Source organism: Odontesthes bonariensis, chromosome 10 (assembly GCF_027942865.1).
Source record: "Odontesthes bonariensis isolate fOdoBon6 chromosome 10, fOdoBon6.hap1, whole genome shotgun sequence".
NCBI classification, from domain to species: Eukaryota; Metazoa; Chordata; class Actinopteri; order Atheriniformes; family Atherinopsidae; genus Odontesthes; species Odontesthes bonariensis.
Genome location: NC_134515.1, coordinates 26458421 through 26477008, shown reverse-complemented (window position 1 = coordinate 26477008; position 18588 = coordinate 26458421). Strand labels below are relative to the sequence as shown.

Below are 18588 nucleotides of genomic sequence, written 5' to 3'. Positions count from 1 at the left end.
ATTGGGACTATTATCCTCAAAGAATTTAGCTTCAGCTCTCATTTCTGTTTAGTGTTAACAGGAGTTTAGCTTCTTTGGTTTGCCGTTACCGTTGAAATCATCTGAACTGCTAGCAAAAGTTCCACATCACTGTTATTGCAGGTGTTACATAAAGTGGTTTGGATTCAATTTCTTTAAGACTTAGCAATTCGTCTTCTGACGTCCACTCATACTTTTGACGTTCTTAAACAATTAAAGGAAAATGTCAACTTTTTCAGCAGAACCTGAAGGAACAAAGCCTATTGCTTAACCTGGTAAAGTCACTCAGTTTCCATTGCCTTAACATGACCGTTAACATCATATTGTAAATACCTAGGGGGGGGGGAATTCCCAAAATGACCCAATTAAATCAATTTTAGAGTGATAAATGATCATCTGTCTGTCCCTGTGCGTGGGGAGCTTTGTGTGTGGAGGGCATAAAAACAGTAAGTCTCAGGTGAACAGGCGCAGAGCGTCAGTCCGCTCTCCTCCTCTCGTCCGCCGCTGCTGATGCTCTCAGATCAACACAGACAGAAGAGGAGGAAACCTCACGACTCCCCACCGATCCACTCCTAAACGCGGCTTCAGAGAGCAGTCAGCATCCCCTGATCTAACCTGTAAACATGCGGATACAATGAGACATGCGTAAAGCGGAGCAACAGAGCAACTCTTAATAAATGCACTCAAGTGTCAAACCGGATTTCTTTCTCTCATCAAGCTCCAGGGTTTCCTCTTGCTGGCGTGCTGGAATTATTTGCGCTTCGCGGGACTTGAAATCTTCTAGCGATCAGCGAGCTGATTAAAACACTTTATCCAGCCTTCTTTTTCTTTTATGCACTGCAACCTATTTGAGAAACCTACACAACCTTACTGTAGCGCAGTGTTGGCGGACCCTCGCTCTGGCATCTTGGTTTATTGTCGCCTTTGAGTCACGCTGCTTTTGCATGTCTGCTTCTTGTGAGAGCCATTTGGCTACTTCTGCTCACAATTCCTGCTGCTCTCACTTTTTTTTTTTTTAATGAACGGCGGATGCTCAGAGTGTCTTTTACTGCGAGTGCTTGAGTGATGGCGACAAAACCCTATCAGGTCCAAGAGTGGCCATCTGCACGTTTTCACCTGTTCAGGTGGATGGCATGTGAATGAACACTTTCTCAGTTAGTGTTTTCAAGCTTTTTTTCCTCTGACTCTGGCGTTAAGATTCGTGCACCCTAACGATGGATCTCAAAGCTGAAACCGAGGAAATGGACTCAAATCAGCCTCCACCCATAGAAGTTTTTGCGCACAGCTCGACCCTACACGGAATCTCCCACATTTTCACGTACGAGCGGTTCTGCATCAAACGCTGCCTGTGGCTCGTTGTTTTCTTGGGCTCTCTGACCTTCTTGCTGTACGTGTGCGTGGACCGGATCCACTTCTATCTCGAGTACCCGCACGTCACCAAACTGGATGAGGTCACGACCCCGATCATGACGTTCCCCGCGGTCACATTCTGCAACCTGAACGCGTTCCGCTTCAGCCGGGTCACGCGCAACGACCTGTACCACGCAGGGGAGCTGCTGGCCCTGCTCAACCAGAGGTAGCCATTAACATCTCATTTTCAAGAGTCCAATGAAGCCCAGAATTGAAATGAAATTTAAAGGCATTTGGAACAGAAAAGTCTCCACAGTTTATTGTTTATTGCGCACTTACTTTCCTTCACTTGTATTTATGTTTTGTAATCTAACTGCACTACAGTTTAGAGAGATCCTGAAGGCTGCTGATACTTAGTAGATGCAGATTTTAGATGCTACACCTGCATTGCTCCCGAATACAGATGAAAAACTGAACCAACAATATAAAGGCTGTAAAGGCTGCTAACATATTAAAGCTATTTTCAAAATAATATATTAGCGCTCTAAGTAGCCAATGATTTCAGAACGTTTTTCTTATTATATCTACATATTTCTAAGTGGTATTTTAATTAAAAGAGGCTGGAATTGCCACTTGAGTAAAGGATTGAATACTTAATCCTGACAATTTGGTTTCACTCATCCAACGAGCCCCAGTTGGTTCCACCTTGTTGAGTCATACTGTGCTTGGAGAGTACGTTTGTCAGCCTTGAATTAAGTGAGGCATTGTAATCAGAAACCTCCAGCTGTTTTGTTGGTGCTGCTGGAGGCTCTGGGTACTGGTGCTTAGCAACTGTATGCACTGGAGGAAAAGATGTGGAGAATCTGCTTCTTTGATTACAAATGAAATGGTAAAAGACATGGGCATTTTTGTCATTTTTACAATTAAAATCTTGCGCTTGAAACCTTGAACATTTAAATTCACTTGTTCCCACGCCTGAAAAATTTCAACAAAAACAATACCTTTTAAAATTAATATTAAGGAACAGCACGGATGGCATTGTCAGTGGTTAAGATCGTGCACGGTGCCTGTCATGTTTGCAGAGGAAGAAAACAATCTCAGAGAGAGAAACTCATCACGACTGATCCTTGATTTTGATGGTTTTGATTGCTTTGCCCCAATTTGTCGTAATATTTTCCCAAATAACAACAAAGGAAGCAACGGAGAAACAATTAACAAGATTCTTTTATTCGTTGCGGTTAGTGCGTAGCACTATTTCAGGAGAAGAAAATTAAGACTCAGATGATGTTAGTTCTGAAGGTGTTTATTTTCACGGAGGCTTCCATCGTAGATATTTTATAAAGATTCGAAAACGAACATTAAAATGAGTTGTTATTTTCCTGTGACGCTGGTATCCCCTACAATCAGTTCTTTCCATTTGTATTTTTCTACATTAAGATCCATGATCTTACATTTGAGGCAACATTTCACAAAGCTGAACACCTTAGAAGGAAGGAGTTTCCCTCTCTGTGTAATCATCTCAACAATCACACTCTGGAGTGGGATTAGTCCTCCTTCTCTGGCCTCCCTTTCCAAGGAAGAGAGGCGATGCTATGACACACTTAGCTCTGACACCCCACGGTCACAAATGAAAGCGCTTATGGCATTAAATGCATTTAAGACTGATCTCCGCCCACCTCTCATGTTAGGAGTCATAAGTCTGAGAAATGTTTCCTGGCATGACATTTAAGCGGCACACATGCTGAAGGGGCAATCTCTGCCATCTTTGTCAGCTTGCACTTATGGGACTTTATCTCATAAGTGCCTTCTTAGCAGATTTGTCTAAAATCCGAACAGTAGAGACCCAACGGATCTCCTCAATTAAGTTCTCTCTCAATCAAACAAAAACACTCCCTGCCTCTGACTTTATGGGGTTTAGACTAATGTTAATGTCACAAATGGAGCATCGCGTTAGTTCTGGCAGACCACGTAGTCAACGCGCCCTTTGCCTATTGGCTGACGCCAACCCAACCCTTATGGCCAGCTGCGCTCAATGGGTAATCAGCTGCAGCTCGCAATTGGATGCTGGCATTTGGGGCACTTCATTTAAACTTGGTTTGCTGTCACTGCTTTTTTTTTGCTCTCTGCTTGCACCCACCACCTCCCCTGCTCCACCGACTTCTCATTGCCAAACAATGTCATACTGTTGTTCATTGTTGCTTGCTCTGTTCTGGGGGGTTTGTTGCCTTTACAGCAAATGGAAGGCACTCCACCTGAGGATGCTGCTGTTCCCTGTCTTGGCTTCCATGGAGCTCATGGAAAAGTCGGGAACTTCCTCCGAACAGAGCCATACCGCCAAACATAATTGTATGCATTCAGAATAAGCTTCTGAAATTAATCTCTGTTTCTCGTCTCGTTTTGACGAGAGTGGTTCTGACAGAAATATTACTTATGTGACTGACGTAATCTTAGAGGATTTCAGTTTGACTGCTGGATATCCCATTGACCCCGTGAAAGTGGAATTAAAAGGTATACTTCCAAGTGTTCGACCATATTTCATTTCTAGATGTGTGTAATAACATCAAATGTTACCCGCTCTGAATATAATAAAGCAAACCCGCCGAATCTCATTCTTATTCACGTGGTCCATGAAAATGCAAGGGTTAGTAATTGTTTCCTTCAGAAGATCAATAAAAGACCATGTTCACATACGGGTGCATTCATATGAATATCTTGTTAAAGGCCTTTCATTTGAGGAAAAAAAGAAAAAAGAAAACTCAAAGCAATCTGCTCATTGGTAAGTCCATTAAGATGGTGACATTTTTAATAATAGCACGGTGGGAGATCACAGCAAGCGTAGAGAGTGGGAGCATTTACAGCTATTCTGCTCTCTTTTACCACAAAGCAACGTGGCCAGATTTTTCTGAGCACGATTGAATAAAAGTACATTTCTCAGTGCCACCAATGATGCTGCATGTGATGTGGGTCTCCAGCTCCCCACTCAGTCACTCGTCACCCTTTATTCCCAGTTTAGCTTTAAAAGACTACCAGATGGTAAAAACAAACCATCTACAGTGTGGCGATATCAGGGATTTAGTATTCAATACCATCCATCCATCCATTTTCTATACCCGCTTAATCCGTCGGTCGGGTCGCTGGGGGGGCTGGAGCCTATCCCAGCGGTCATCGGGCAGAGGCGGGGTACACCCTGGGCAGGTCGCCAGTCCATCACAGGGCCACCAAGAGACAAACGAGACAAACACCCACACACTCACACTTACACTCACTCCTAGGGACAAGTTTAGAGACACCAATTAACCTAACATGGATGTTTTTGGATGATGGGAGGAAGCCCACCCAGGGAGAACCCACGCATACAAGGGGAGAACATGCAAACTCCACACAGAAAGGCCCCAGCAACCCTCTCGCTGTGAGGCAACGGTGCTAACCACCACACCACTGTGCAGGTATTCAATACCTATACATGTAAAAAAAAAATGTTGAAAAAACACAGTGTTTTGGATTTTCTGGTGCACATTGCCATTAAATATATTTTCAAAAAAGTTTGAGATTTTAGTTAGTGGGTTCTGTGTCTTTTGCCCTCCATACGATTATTATGCTCATGCAGCCAAAGCATAATAATTATTACTGGTCAACAGTGCTCAGTCTATTTGTAGAGCGCAATTCATACACAAGGCAATTCAAAGTGCTTTACAGCTACATAAGATCACAAGAAGGCTAATAAAATCATTCCAAAAAACATAAAAAATAATCAATAATTAATTTAATTAATTAACTAATTAAGAGTGCAGAAAAAAAATACTTTAAGTTGTCATATGCACAGCTAAAAAGAACTGTTTTCAGCCTGGAGTTGAGGCCTGTCTTAAATCTTCTGGAAGACTGTTCCTTACTTTAGGAGCATTAAACTGATGGCAGCTACACACATGACTGTCAAGCTGAGCAGCCACTCATGTAGTAAAGTAACTTTGTGGTTAAAGTTAGGCTTTACAATGTAATTGGTTGAGGCTAAAATAGTAATTAGAATACAGAATTCGTTCATGTTTATGAAGTTTTCTGTTTCGTGACTGTTTCCCATGAGACCCAGCGGTGCGTTCTGACCCTGCTTCCACACTTTGTTTCCGAATAAGCACATAACCAACATCATTTTAGTTTGCAAAGACCAAATACATGTGTCCAATTTTGCAAACCTGCATCTGTTTGCACCCATTTGGCTCAATACTAGAACCGACCCACTCCTGCAGTTATCATTTGTCCAACAGTCACATGGAGAGTCGGACACAGGTACCCTGCGCTGGACTCTGCCAAACACATTCAGGCATGACAATCGATTATGTGCTTCATTACAGTTGCTAAGCTCACATGAATATGTGTTCTTCACACTATTGTAAATGTGGCTAATAGGGGCAAAGCAGTAGATGAAAATTGCCAGAGCGATTTGATCTCAATATGGCCTTAATGTACCTTCTGTGCATGCACATATTTAGAGCTATTGTGACCACCTTAAAACACATAATAATGCCATGTGAAAACAAGGTCATTGAATTTGTTGACATTAAGATGTTTAGGAGCTTAAGTTTGTGAGATGGCTGATTTGTACTAATTGGAGTGGCTTTAACTGATAATTTAAAAATACAAATGTATCAAAGAACAATATACAAAACAATGTGATGGTATGTAAGGACCTTTGATTATAGCTATGATCAGAGACAAAGAGAGAAACCTACAAAGAAACCAATTCAGCCAAGAACTGCCCTGATTTTGTCCTCTTTCACTGATCTCTTAGCGTTTGGTATCCACCAGCAGACAGACTCCATTAGCAACTAGCTGGTGAGCACAGAGGACCAATTAGCTGAGGAGACAGGTGCAGTACGGAGTAAGTGTGCATACAGCCCCACATCTATTTTTGTCCCTGAGGCTCTACATTCAATTTAGAATAACGCTAATGATCCTCAACAAAAGTGCCAAGTCTCAGCCATAATTTGATCAGGCCAAAATTAAATAGGTTCAAAAGTAATTAGACACTTTGCGGCTTAAAGGTACTCGGGACAGTTACTTGTTTTTAGTTCCTGGTCAGTACAGCTCATTGAGTTGTACTGTGATTGAGTTGTAGGTGTATGTCAATACTAAGAGTCCAGTATATCTGAAGGATTTGAAGATTCTTTAGTTTTATTAACCAATAGATCGTATCCTTAATTCCTGCGTTTAATTCATCCTGAGGCGGTTTCTACTGTTCCCTCACAGCATAAAGGTTTTAACCTGCTGTTTGGCTGTCAACTTTGAGAGGCAAGGCAAGGCAAGGCAATTTTATTTATAGAGCACAATTCATACACAGGGCAATTCAAAGTGCTTTACAGCTACATAAAATCACAAGAAGGCAATAAAACCATTAAAAAGGAATAAAAAAAATAAAAGAAAGAAATTAAAAAAGAAAGAAATTTAAAACCCATTAAAATAATCATTAATTAATTTAAAAGTGAAGAGTGCAGATAAAATACTTTCAGGTGTCATATGCACAGCTAAATAGAACTGTTTTCAGCCTGGATTTAAACATTGTCAGAGTTGAGGCCTGTCTCACATCTTCTGGAAGACTGTTCCAGATTTTAGGGGCATAAAACTGAAACGCAGCCTCACCTTGTTTAGTCCTGACTCTGGGCACCAGCAGGAGACCCCTCCCTGAGGTTCTCAGAGCCCGAGTTGGTTCATATGGCTCTAACATGTCAGAGATGTACTTTGGCGCTTGACCGTGAAGAGACTTGTACACAAGCAGAGCTGTTTTAAAGTCTATTCTCTGAGCGACAGGAAGCCAGTGCAGAGACCTGAGCACTGGACTAATATGGTCGTATTTCCTGGTTCTAGTCAGGACTCGAGCAGCAGCGTTCTGGATGTACTGCAGCTGTCTTATAGCCCGTTTAGAGAGCCCAGTGAGCAGGCCGTTACAGTAGTCTAACCTGCTGGAGACAAACGCATGGATCAGTCTCTCTAAGTCTGGTTTAGACACTATTCCTTTGATTCTGGCAATGTTTTTTAGATGGTAAAAAGCTGCTGATGTTACAGATTTAATGTGGCTGTTAAAGTTCAGGTCTGAGTCCAATATTACCCCGAGATTTCTAACTTGATAGTTAGGTTTTAGAGAGAGAGTCTTAAGGTGACTGATAACACTTTCTCTTTGTTTCTGTGGGCCACAGACAATGATTTCAGTTTTGTCTGAGTTTAGCTGGAGGAAATTGTTTTGCATCCACACACTGATCTGTTCGATGCAGTGACACAGTGTATCTACAGGCCCGTGTTCTCCTGCCGTCAGTGACACGTAGATCTGAGTGTCATCTGCATAATTGTGGTAGGACACATTATAGCTGCGTATTAGCTGGCCTAGTGGAAGCATGTACAGATTGAACAATACGGGTCCCAGGATTGACCCCTGGGGAACCCCACAGGTCATAGTTTCCTTACGCAGTCCATAGACATGTGTATTGGGTTCAGTAGTGATTCAGGATATAAGCATGAGTTGTTGTTTTTTTTACCTCCAGTGGGTGTCCAGCATGTAGCCAGCCCTAAATCAGCCTCAACTGGAGCAGGCTCCAAGGTAGTTGTTAATTTAAGGTTTGGGCTGCCAGCCCAAATTAAGGTTTGGGCTGTTAGTCTGACATTTCCTGATAATTTTATTGCAACCCAAATTTTCTTCTCTTGTTGTCAAACTTAATCCCCACCATTTAATTATTCAGTCACACTTAGCTTTAAAGGTGTTGCTGAGTTTAAGGATCCACGTGAGCGTTTTACTAAACGTCTCATGGCAAAAACAACCCAGTCAAACAGTTTTTTCTCTTGAAACCAGATAAGTGAGACTTGAGTTGATGTGGTGTGTCGTCTGGAGCTGTTGCATTGACAGTGATTTGACGACTGGGTTTATGAGCCTGTATCTGAATTTTATTATGAAGTGTGCAATAAAGTGTTACACTCTGGTAATGCCTTTCATTTGAGAGCCATCAAATGCAACAGAAAAGTCATCAAGCAGAGTTTCATTGACTGTTTTCTGTCTCTTTTGATAGATTCTGGACAATTATTTTTTAGCTCTACTTGAGCAGAGCAAAACACTACTAAACTTCCTCAAAGTGTGCAAAAATTCCCTAGTGTAGTGTTTATCAACTGTGAGAATGCAATGCAAATCCATCAGTATGTGTCAAACTACAGGGCATAAAAATAGCATTTTCCTCGCTTTCATCTATTTTGCCAGGTATGAGATCAGGGACATACACCTTGTGGAGGAGAGCGTGCTGGAGAGCCTAAAGGTCAAAGCCGACTTCCACAATTTTAAGCCAAAATCCTTCAACATGTGGGAATTCTACGACCGCACCGGTCACGACATCAATGAAATGCTGCTGTCCTGCCACTTCCACGGCACAGAGTGCAGACCAGAGGACTTCAAAGTGGTAAGTCTTTTTCTCAAGTAGATCTGAGCTGATAACAGTCTGTAAACCCCGCAGTTATATTATTTATAGATGTATAGTCATTTAGCTACCTGGAGCAGAAGCCAGTGTTTCGGGGCTTCCGGTGTAGCCCGGAAGTATTGGATATAGAATATTGGATAGTGAACATTAGGACCGAGCCTTCCTCCTATGAGCTGATCGTTGTTTGAATGCATTTCATTTTTAAAGACAAAAACCACTGCTGAAAGTTTGAAGAGGGTATATTTGCCAATTTGTTCAGCCTCTTTTGCTCTTCACAAAATGTTTACATGCTACCAAAGCCTACTCAAGCAGGATTAGCTGATACAACTCAGACTACAAGCAAAAACCAGAAAGCATTTTCGCACCAAAATCTTGTTCCTTCCTTATAAATTCTTAATATTCACACACAGCTATCTGTTTATAGAGATTTGATAGAAGATAATACACAAATCCGACTGTTACTGCAATTACCAGATTCCAGCATTTAAATAAATTAATGTAATCATCACCACTTTCTCCTTTCAATGCTCTATTTTTACAGCTGTCTTAAATCTAAAGTCATAGTAGAGTAAATGGAAACGGGAAGGCAGGGTTCAGACACAGCCCGAGCCTTACATTATACTGTGTTTCATTCATACAGTAATTTAGCCTATATTCATGCACGAGAAATCCTTGAGGGACAGCCATGTTTTTCACTGACACGGAGTCAAGTACGGAAGCAAAGAGAAAAACAACCAACAGACTGAAAACTCAGCAACCAGTGATTTCATTCGTGACACAGAGTCACGTTGTGAGTACTCAGATCACAGATGGGACTAAGCAACAGCTAAAGTCAGCACCTTAGTTGGTTTAACTGATGTGCAACCACTGAAATGGAAGTGATATTACAATACATTATTAATGTCCACCCACACTGATATTGCACCAATCTGACTTTCTGTAATCAGAGCCAAGCCATACGTGCATTCGACTTAATGTGATGCTGCACAGCTCTTACTAAATGTGATGAATGCTCAGCCTAAAACAATATGCTGAATCATTCCAAAATCAAATGGGAATTTAATCCAAAAAGTCGGAAATTTCACCTGACTTTATGCAGGCACAGGAGGAAGGGGGCTGCAGTTTTCTGAGTCTAGAGCTGAAGGTTGTCTTCCTACACCTGTGCCAACTGGGAACCACTTAGGAGACAATAAAACTGCCTGACAACAATAGGTCTTCGCTGGCATGTGATGTGTTTTTATCCAAATAACTCTAAAAACCTTTCTCCTGTTCACAAAACCTCTATTTTTTTGTAACAATGTAGGCATTATGGTGAGCATTCAAGTCTATTCAAACAGAAATGAAACAAAACTCTATTCCTCTAAAGTAGTTTTTCTCGCGGTATTGTCACAAGATTAGTCATTTTTTGTGAGGTCGCTCAGACGATAAATATATCGAGGTTTTTTAAATCTTGTTCTGCTGAAGTCATTGAAGGTTAGCAGTGGTCAAACCCAATCGCACCAATATACACTGCGTTACAAAATGTAAAGCACTATCATTGCAGAATAATACATTTAGTCATAATAATTTTTTTTGTTTGTTTTTGTTTTTTTTAGAATCACATTCAAACTTCCGAGTTCAGTTCGTCTTTGTCCTTTTTTCTGACGATCACCCTCTGGTGTGTTGATATGAGTCTGAAATTAGATTTTGAATCTGTGCCAACAAGTCCTCGTCATAGTATAGGACCAAACATTGTTTTGATATTCTTTATTTACTTGAATCCCTGTAGTCTTGTTTACCATAATTGTTTCCAATTAGCTTTTCATTTCATTCATTTTCAAGCAAGAAGGGGGCAGAATTTTATAGAGATATCATTGGAAATGAAACTATTGTGGGAAAGGTATTAAGATTAAAATTGGTGAAGAAAATGTGCTTAAGTAGAGCAGTGCTATTATATAGCATATGTCTGAATTATGCAGATATAAGTTTCCCTCTGCAGCAGAGGGGGAGATTTGCTAGGCTTTAATGTGTCTGCCATAAAACCCTGCAATAGCAACTGGCACTATAAATACTGTAGCTTTTTTTTTATTTATTTGGAACTGAACTTCCTTCTTTCATACTTACTTTTGATTTATTTTAATAGTACCCTCAGTGGAAAGTTATGCCATTATTTAGTGGAAATTATCAAAGTGGTCAATAGCACAATTTAAGAAAACTCCTTTGATTCTGGTGGTTCATTTTGATCAGCAGAGTTCATTAAGAGAAGGCTTGGAATTGCAGACCAAAGAGATTAATGGGGGAACATGTTAAAAGGCATTCACACACAATGACACCAGGAAGTAGCAGTGCACACGCAGCAGCTCACTGGGGTGGCTTTGAAATGGTAACCCTGGCAATTTTCCTCCCCAAACCGAGTGAAAACAGCACTATTGGGTGTTTTTTGTGTCTCTGCCTGCTGTTGTGCGTTCCTTAGAATTTTGCATTATATCGTCATAAATATGAAATCATCAGACTTTCACATCCAAAATGTGGACAAAGTGAACCAAATTAAACAAAACACATCAAAACACAACAAAAATAACAATATCGCATGTCAGACAGTAGTAAAAGTGTATGAAGATGGATTTGGAGTCTGGCCTTTTTAGATGACAATCAGATGTGAGTGAGTGCCCTCTTTAAGTCTGGCCCACAGGCACCGGGCTCAGGAGCTTTATGAGCTGAATGGCAGGTGAAGATTGGGTGCTCATGCCTGGTGTCGCAGATTGGTTCAAGGGACGTGGATTGTCACCTAACTGCAGGGAAGCATAGTTGTTTTACTTAGTTTAGTACCGCTTGTAGTTAGTTTACAAGCTTCGATAGTTGGTGGAAGCATGTTTCTAGACCTTTACCTCGTAGACAGGCTCTGTGAGGAATGCGACGGCAAAACATGGTGAGAGAGGAACAGCCAATTTCAAAACTCCAACACCTATCTTCCTGATCTGTTCTGTACGTGACATTGTCCGTTGTAAAGTGACCAAAATAGTTACAGTATGTTCTGGACTAATAAACAACACTGGTACGATTAGTAGATCTGTTCCCTCTGGTAAAAAAGAGGGATGTGCTGAGTTTCTTTTACAGTATAGTGGGATGTTAGAGGAAAAAGGCAAAATGGGGACATGACTCATGGTATCTAACTAAGAAAACACTGAAAATAAAACAGCGTATACAAATGACTGATGTCTAGTGGTCAAGTTGGAGATAGCAGCCATCATAAATAAAATGCCATCGACCCACTATCTACAAACAAATTGAATTTACATTGCTAAGTTAAATCATCCGTAGAGGAGAAAACAAGCAACTGAGGCATCACTTTAAAGACCTTTGTTCCTCATTAATGTTTTCATCTGGGTAAAGAAAATTACAAGATTCTCCCTCAAGCTAATTCCTCCACTTTTTCTTCATCATCTCCCTCCGACTCCTTTTCTACATGCCTTTTATAAAGCTAACATGGCCATTCTTCTGTGTGTAGAAGGACCCACTAAATGAGTTATATGTGAACATTTCTAACCATAACAATTAAATAAACTTTAAGAACTGACTGAAACATTGTGCTTCATAACACAATACCTTTTTTCTCATGGATCTTTGTAGTTGTTGTACTCTGTAAGTAACCTGTTGAGATCTATTTACTGGGGAAATAAAGAACTGTCCTAATTAGAGTGCACACACTAATTCTACACATGCATGCAATTAGTTTGAAAAGCAATTTGCATGATGTAAAAATTATATATATGGACCTATTATTGTATATTGTTTATTAAGACATTGAGCATAAATTGTTATTTTCATTGTCTCTACATAACCTCTTCATCATTAGAATTATTACCTTGTCTGTTGAGTAAACTCTAGACCGTATTATTGTACTGTTCTTAATTTCCATTCGATGATAAATAAAGTCACATTTTCTTTTATCTCATTACAGTAAGTTCCAGGCAAAGCAATGAAATAGGATTACACATATTCTAAAACTACCACAAAGAGAGTACTGGTTTCTAAATTGGTATCAAGGGACAACAAGTCAGATTGGTGCAAAGTAGTTAGCAGAGCTTTAGTTATATCTTAACAGCCGCGGATGTGAAACTGCTGTTTAACCATTTGAGTTTGTTTTGGGCTAAACAGGAGATAGACATTGACCAATTTGTTATCTTGTTTAACTGGTAAATCGAGATCTTTATTGGATACAGTTTGTGTATTTTTAGATTGTTTTCACAAAAGAAATTGTGTCATGCCACTGAAAGGAAACCACAGGTGTAAATCATGGAACCAGCGGTGACTGAATTCTATTGAACGGCTTCAGGCTCAAAGTTCAGCTGGCTTACCGTCACAACGTCATGGCTAACTGGGTCACCTGAAGAGAAAGGAGCCATTGCCGATGTTGTTAGTTTTGCCCGTGATTTTCAGACTTTTTGCTGTAAAAAGTCACTCGTGATTTCATAAACTGTGATCCCATTTCAGCTTTCCTTCCTGTTGCACACAGAAACAACAAGGCTTGTAATGAGTTTGCTCTCCTCACAGTGAGACTCAAAAGAAAATAATATCCAAAACCAAACAGTCCTTTCTGAGCTGAGAGGGGAAGATTGTGTTTGTGCGGCCCTTTAATGATGTAGGCGCTGGCTGAGCCCAAAGCCTGTCTCTTTAACCCAAACATTGCATCATTACTTTGCCTTGATAGGATTTGAAACAGCCTTGTGGTTGTGAGAACATGCTTCCAAAGTCCTGATTAGTTCTACTTCAGTCACTCTCTCCAGCACTGGAACATGAAATGCACACACAAGAATCGTGTAACTTTTTGTTTGGGATGTCTGAGCGTGTGTGTGTTGTTATATCGTATGAACTTTTATTCCCGCTGAATCATCTTACTGACATCTCTGTGTTTTCTTCAGTATTCAAGGGGATGGATAATTTATGTTGTTGTTAATTTATGCAGCACACAAGTCCAGGGCTGATTCTAAAACTACCCCTTAATCCCATTTCAACTGTGTCTACTTTAATAGAGACTCTTTGAAGAGCAGAAATCGCTCAGAAAATTGCATATGGATACAACATAGTGACAGCAGAAAGGTGTTTCCCCTGAAGAGATTTAAGGCTTTTATTTCTCTCCTCTCAACTTCCTTTTATGATCTTCATCACAGCTCCAGAAAATGGCATGGTGCACTGCCTTTGAAGATGGCCTTTGATGCACGACATTGTTAATCTTTCCATCGTCTCGTTGCGCAGTGCTTGATGAATAAGGAAGGAAATGCATCCCTACTGACTGATCTTTGTGAAAAGATCAAATCGGAAAAAGAGGCTGTGATAAGAGCGCTGATTCAGTTCTTAGCTAAATTACCAAGAGTGGCTCTTTTAAGGAAATAATTAATTTGCCTAAATGGTTTGGGAAACAAAAGAATGAATCTGTAAATTTGCCTTCAGGAACACTTTTCCAAATAATCCTGGACTGAGAGATTTAAAACTACATTTTCATATTCTGTCAAAGAGGTATGTGTTAATCATTTTTTTCATCTTTTAGCACATAATCTTGTTAAGCGTAGTGATCGGTGGCCACCGATAAAGAGTTTGTTTTGTTTGGGTTTATTCACAAAATTGCTATTAAAGTTGATGGTACAGAAAATGAAGACTGAATGGCTGTTAAATTGTCCCCCTGAGAGTTACTGTTGGAGTTCATATAAAATCTCAGTTGATGTTTTCCTTCTAAGGACTACATTTATGTACTCTTTTGCAGAGGACTGGATGAAAACATTAATGCCACTGTTGTATCGGTAAATATGGCGCCACAGCCAGTGGACTGTTAATCAGGCTTGCCCACATAAGGCAAACATGGGGTAAAGAACTAGCCTGGCTAAACAAAAGTCTGCCAAGCAGAACCACTGAATCCCACTCATCAAGATGCTAAAACACGCTAAAAGAGGCAATTTATCATTTTATAGAATATGCGCATGTTCAAAACAGTGATGTCCTGAAGTAAGAGCAAAAAAAAAATAGATGTAATATGTTAATTAATTAGTTTTAGAGCTGCTTTTAGGCAGATTTTGTTCTCTGAGGACAGAGCAAGGCTAGCTGTTCTTCAATTACTGTAGTACTAAGATAACCAGCTAAGCTGAGTGTTGTTTTATTCAACTAATAGCCTCAAATGTCTGTCTTTGCTTTCAGCCATTATTCCCCATCAAAGCTTCAATTCAAGACAATCTGAGATTGAGCAGTTTGTTATGATGCTGTGTTTTGCCTTCAATTTTGCATGCTATTACTTAATAATCACTTTGTGTGTTAGACAGTGAAACATAAGCGCAGTCAGTCATGTATAACGTTATCGAGTTCCTTCACTCAGAGCAATACTTTGAGGATTGATTAAATACTCTGGCAGTTGTAACAGAGTTATTGAAAGCTCCCCGAGCCCCTCCTGTATTCCTCAACATTTGAGTAGAATCATCTCTGCTAATTGGACTCTGAGGTATTTCTGGTGTAGACGGCAAACTGTGCTCATTTCAAAACCCACTCACCAGTGAACTCCAGTAAGGGGAAACCAAATGAGAGTCTCGCTCTGGCGAGATCTTCCCTTGGACTGATTCTTGGCCCTTTTTCATTTGTCAAAGTCAAGCTCTGACAGCCCCACCCGGGAATAGATGTGAGGTCGCAAGCTCCCAGCTCACTGCTGTCGTGTCAGTTGTGTTATGATTTCTGTACTGATCGCAGCTGTCATGTTTTAAAGAAGGCAACATGCATTTGTGGATTTTGCAAACAAAATGTAAACCAGGGAAGAGACGAGACAGAATAGAGAATCGCCACATTTAGGCTGCGCGGTTGTAGATGCGCTGAGAAAAACGCATATAAAATCTTACAGATCTTGTCTGCATGTTTTCATCTGTTCACTTTAATTGCTCTCTGTTTTGTTTTTTATTCTCTTACCGAGTGTTTGCTAAAGCATTGCAGTTTTAAGAAGCAGTCTTTCCAGTCACATTGTGCAGCGGACATAAAGTAATTGTCACAATAAATAAACATAGAAAGGTGACTGAAGACTTTTGGGTGATGGCTGATTTTCTTGAGCTGGTTTTAGGGACTTCATTGTCAAATTGTGTTGGCTTTAACTAGTAAATAAGAAGTTGCAGACTCTGTGTACCTTTGAAATAATAAGTTTATGTAGGCACATTTATTACTCACATTTGTGAGCACATTTAGTGTGTCTGCTTAATCATTTTTACTGCAGTGCAGTTCTTCTTGTAATGGTCTTCATTCCCAGCCTGAATTTTTAGAAAGGCAACTTAAAATATGATATTGAGCTTCGATTTTTTTTGACAACTTCAGGTGCGCTGGGAGCTGAACAGAACCAGACATTTGGAGGGGGGCCGGCCATCTTTCCACTGGCAAACATATTCTCAGGCTTACGTTTCTTCGTGGTTTTGTGGCTTGAAGAGACAGATGTGAAGCACAGTCACCTCTCACATTGCCCAGCAGTTTTTAGGTCAGGACGGCTGCTCACTGGTTCCTGCGCTGAGCTAGCAAAGTTACTCACTTCTTAGTGACAATGTTTATCTTCTGTTTTATCCCCCTTCTCCCTCAATTCTTGGGCAGCTTCATGCATTCCTCTTCTATCTTAACTTCTGCACAATGCATCCTTCACAACAATTCCCATGGGCCCGACAGTGCTCATTGTGTTTTCATGTCATGCTCTCTCCTCCTGTTTCCTTCTCCCTTTCTTTACATCACTCTTATGCCCTCCCCTTTGTTCTCTTTGCTCTCATGGTACACTCTTTTGACTCCCCAAATCATGAGCTTTGGGTTTGATAAAGAAAAAAACATCTTTATAAAGTGAGTGTAGCTAGAGATATTAAATGGTAAATGATTTTTTTAAATTTATTCCTACCTCCAAAAACAGAACTGCGATGAACTTATCAACACCTATGGACACTCTGTGTCGATTAAATCAGTAGTTGCCTTACAGTGCTGAGCATGAGTTCTTTAGTGCTGACCAGCCCCAAACACTGATTGAGAGGCAGAGTTACACCAGTGCCCAGATCACCAGGTAAATTCTCAGAGCTCATAATAGAGCATAATCCTTTATATGAAAGCCATCTGTCAGCAGTGAGACCACACAACACAGCAAGAGAGCTCAAGTACATCTTTATTGCATCTATTTTAAACCAGGATTTTAAACAGCCACCCTGCTCCTATGTCAGCACTTTGGACCCTCCAAAGTCATCATGCATTCAGCTTAGGTCCACATGGATAATTTCACAACTTGTCATTTTTCTGAGATGCTAGGGAGTTTTAAAGCCTGGATTGTAAAACTAATATGTTATACACTGTGGCTCAGTATAACTATTACACATTTTGATGTAAGACCGTGTTGCTTTAATCATCTGCGAAACAACAAGCTTTAAAACATCATTTCAGCACACCAATATCTCAACCATTCTTTTTAATGTCCTACGTAAACTTTAACACCCACTTGAATAATTCCAAACAAATCTGCTCATCTTAAAGAGATTTCTTATCCTAGTTTGTTGTGCAGACGCAGACACGGCGTCTCCATGACTTCAGTTGATTTTAAGAAGGATCAGTGCTGCTGCCTGTGCACGCTCTATATCCCCAAGTCTAAAAGAGGGAAACACTTTTTATGAATACATTTCAGACCGGGGGAAAAGGACAGTGGGGATGAAAATAGCATGGGCTGGCTGCACTGCTGTGCACATTGTTTATTTATTCTAAGAATCAGCACGGGTGACTTAAGGGATGGGTTCAGTGTGGACTGGAGGCAGGCTTGCAGAAGGCTAGCTGTGACTTAGGCTGCTAGACGGGTTGAGGAGGAGGAGACTGAGAATGCCGCAATTCAGACTGCAACAGTCTGAGCCCAAACCAGTCAGTGTATTTCTCTAAGGTTCCTGTTAGATGTGACACAGAGAGGCAGAGCAACATCTATAATGAATCAATTTTGTCAAGCACTGAAATTATTCTGCGCTGCTTTTGTCATGAGGAGATCAAGAGAAGACCCAAAAGCTGGAGGCATTAAGTTTAAAAAAAACAAACAAGAGGCAATCTTTGATTTGAAGGTGGCAACAAAAGTTCAGATAAGTAAAGAAACAAAGGAGGGTAGTAAAAAGATCAAGAAATGATCATCCAAAAACTAAAGCAAGGTTCTAGAGAAACTGGTGGAATACAAGCTAAAGGAGATTATGAGAAGCTGACGAAGAAAAACACTTTCCATCACGCTAAATTAGTCATCTGATCTCTTTTCCAATGACCAAGAAACTATTCTCCCTATTACCTTAAACGTAAGGCAAGAGTTGAGAGTTGAGTAGAGTTGAGAGAGTAAAACTAAGAAAACCATGGTGTATCCTCTGTAGAAGCGACGTCATGTATAGATGTACCACCACACAAATTTAGACTGAAGCAGAGGCAGCTAAGAATGTCTCATTTGGCAGTTGTTTTAACTCCTCTGTCCACATACCTTTATCTCACATCCCTGTTGGGAGGAGCTAGGAAGTGAGGAGGCGATGAAGTGAGAAAGGAGACACGGCATCCTAAATAGACTTGGAAGTGCTGGGCAAGAAGGCACAAGAGAAGCTAATCAGGGAGGAGCATGACAGCCTCTTCTCATTTTAGTAACAAAAGGGCCATATTTTCGACTGAATTAGAAGTATATAACATAGATTACTTCTCACAGTCACTGGTAATACTCATCTGACAGGGATCAGAATATATACAGTGTGAGACTGTAATAAAACAAGAGACAGATGATGCAGCTGCGCCACATGTCATGTTT

General features: G+C 40.5%; 1 protein-coding gene across 1 annotated transcript in view; it reads left to right on the top strand.

Moving 5' to 3' along the window:
* The first annotated feature begins 505 nt into the window (after window positions 1-505).
* LOC142389817 (acid-sensing ion channel 1-like) overlaps window positions 506-18588 on the top strand; it is a 59174-nt gene continuing 41091 nt past the window's right edge. The window contains exons 1-2 of the mRNA XM_075474942.1: window positions 506-1594; window positions 8600-8795. Of these exons, the coding sequence (XP_075331057.1) occupies window positions 1233-1594; window positions 8600-8795 (558 nt within the window). The 5' untranslated portion in view covers window positions 506-1232. The remainder of the gene's footprint in view (window positions 1595-8599; window positions 8796-18588) is intronic.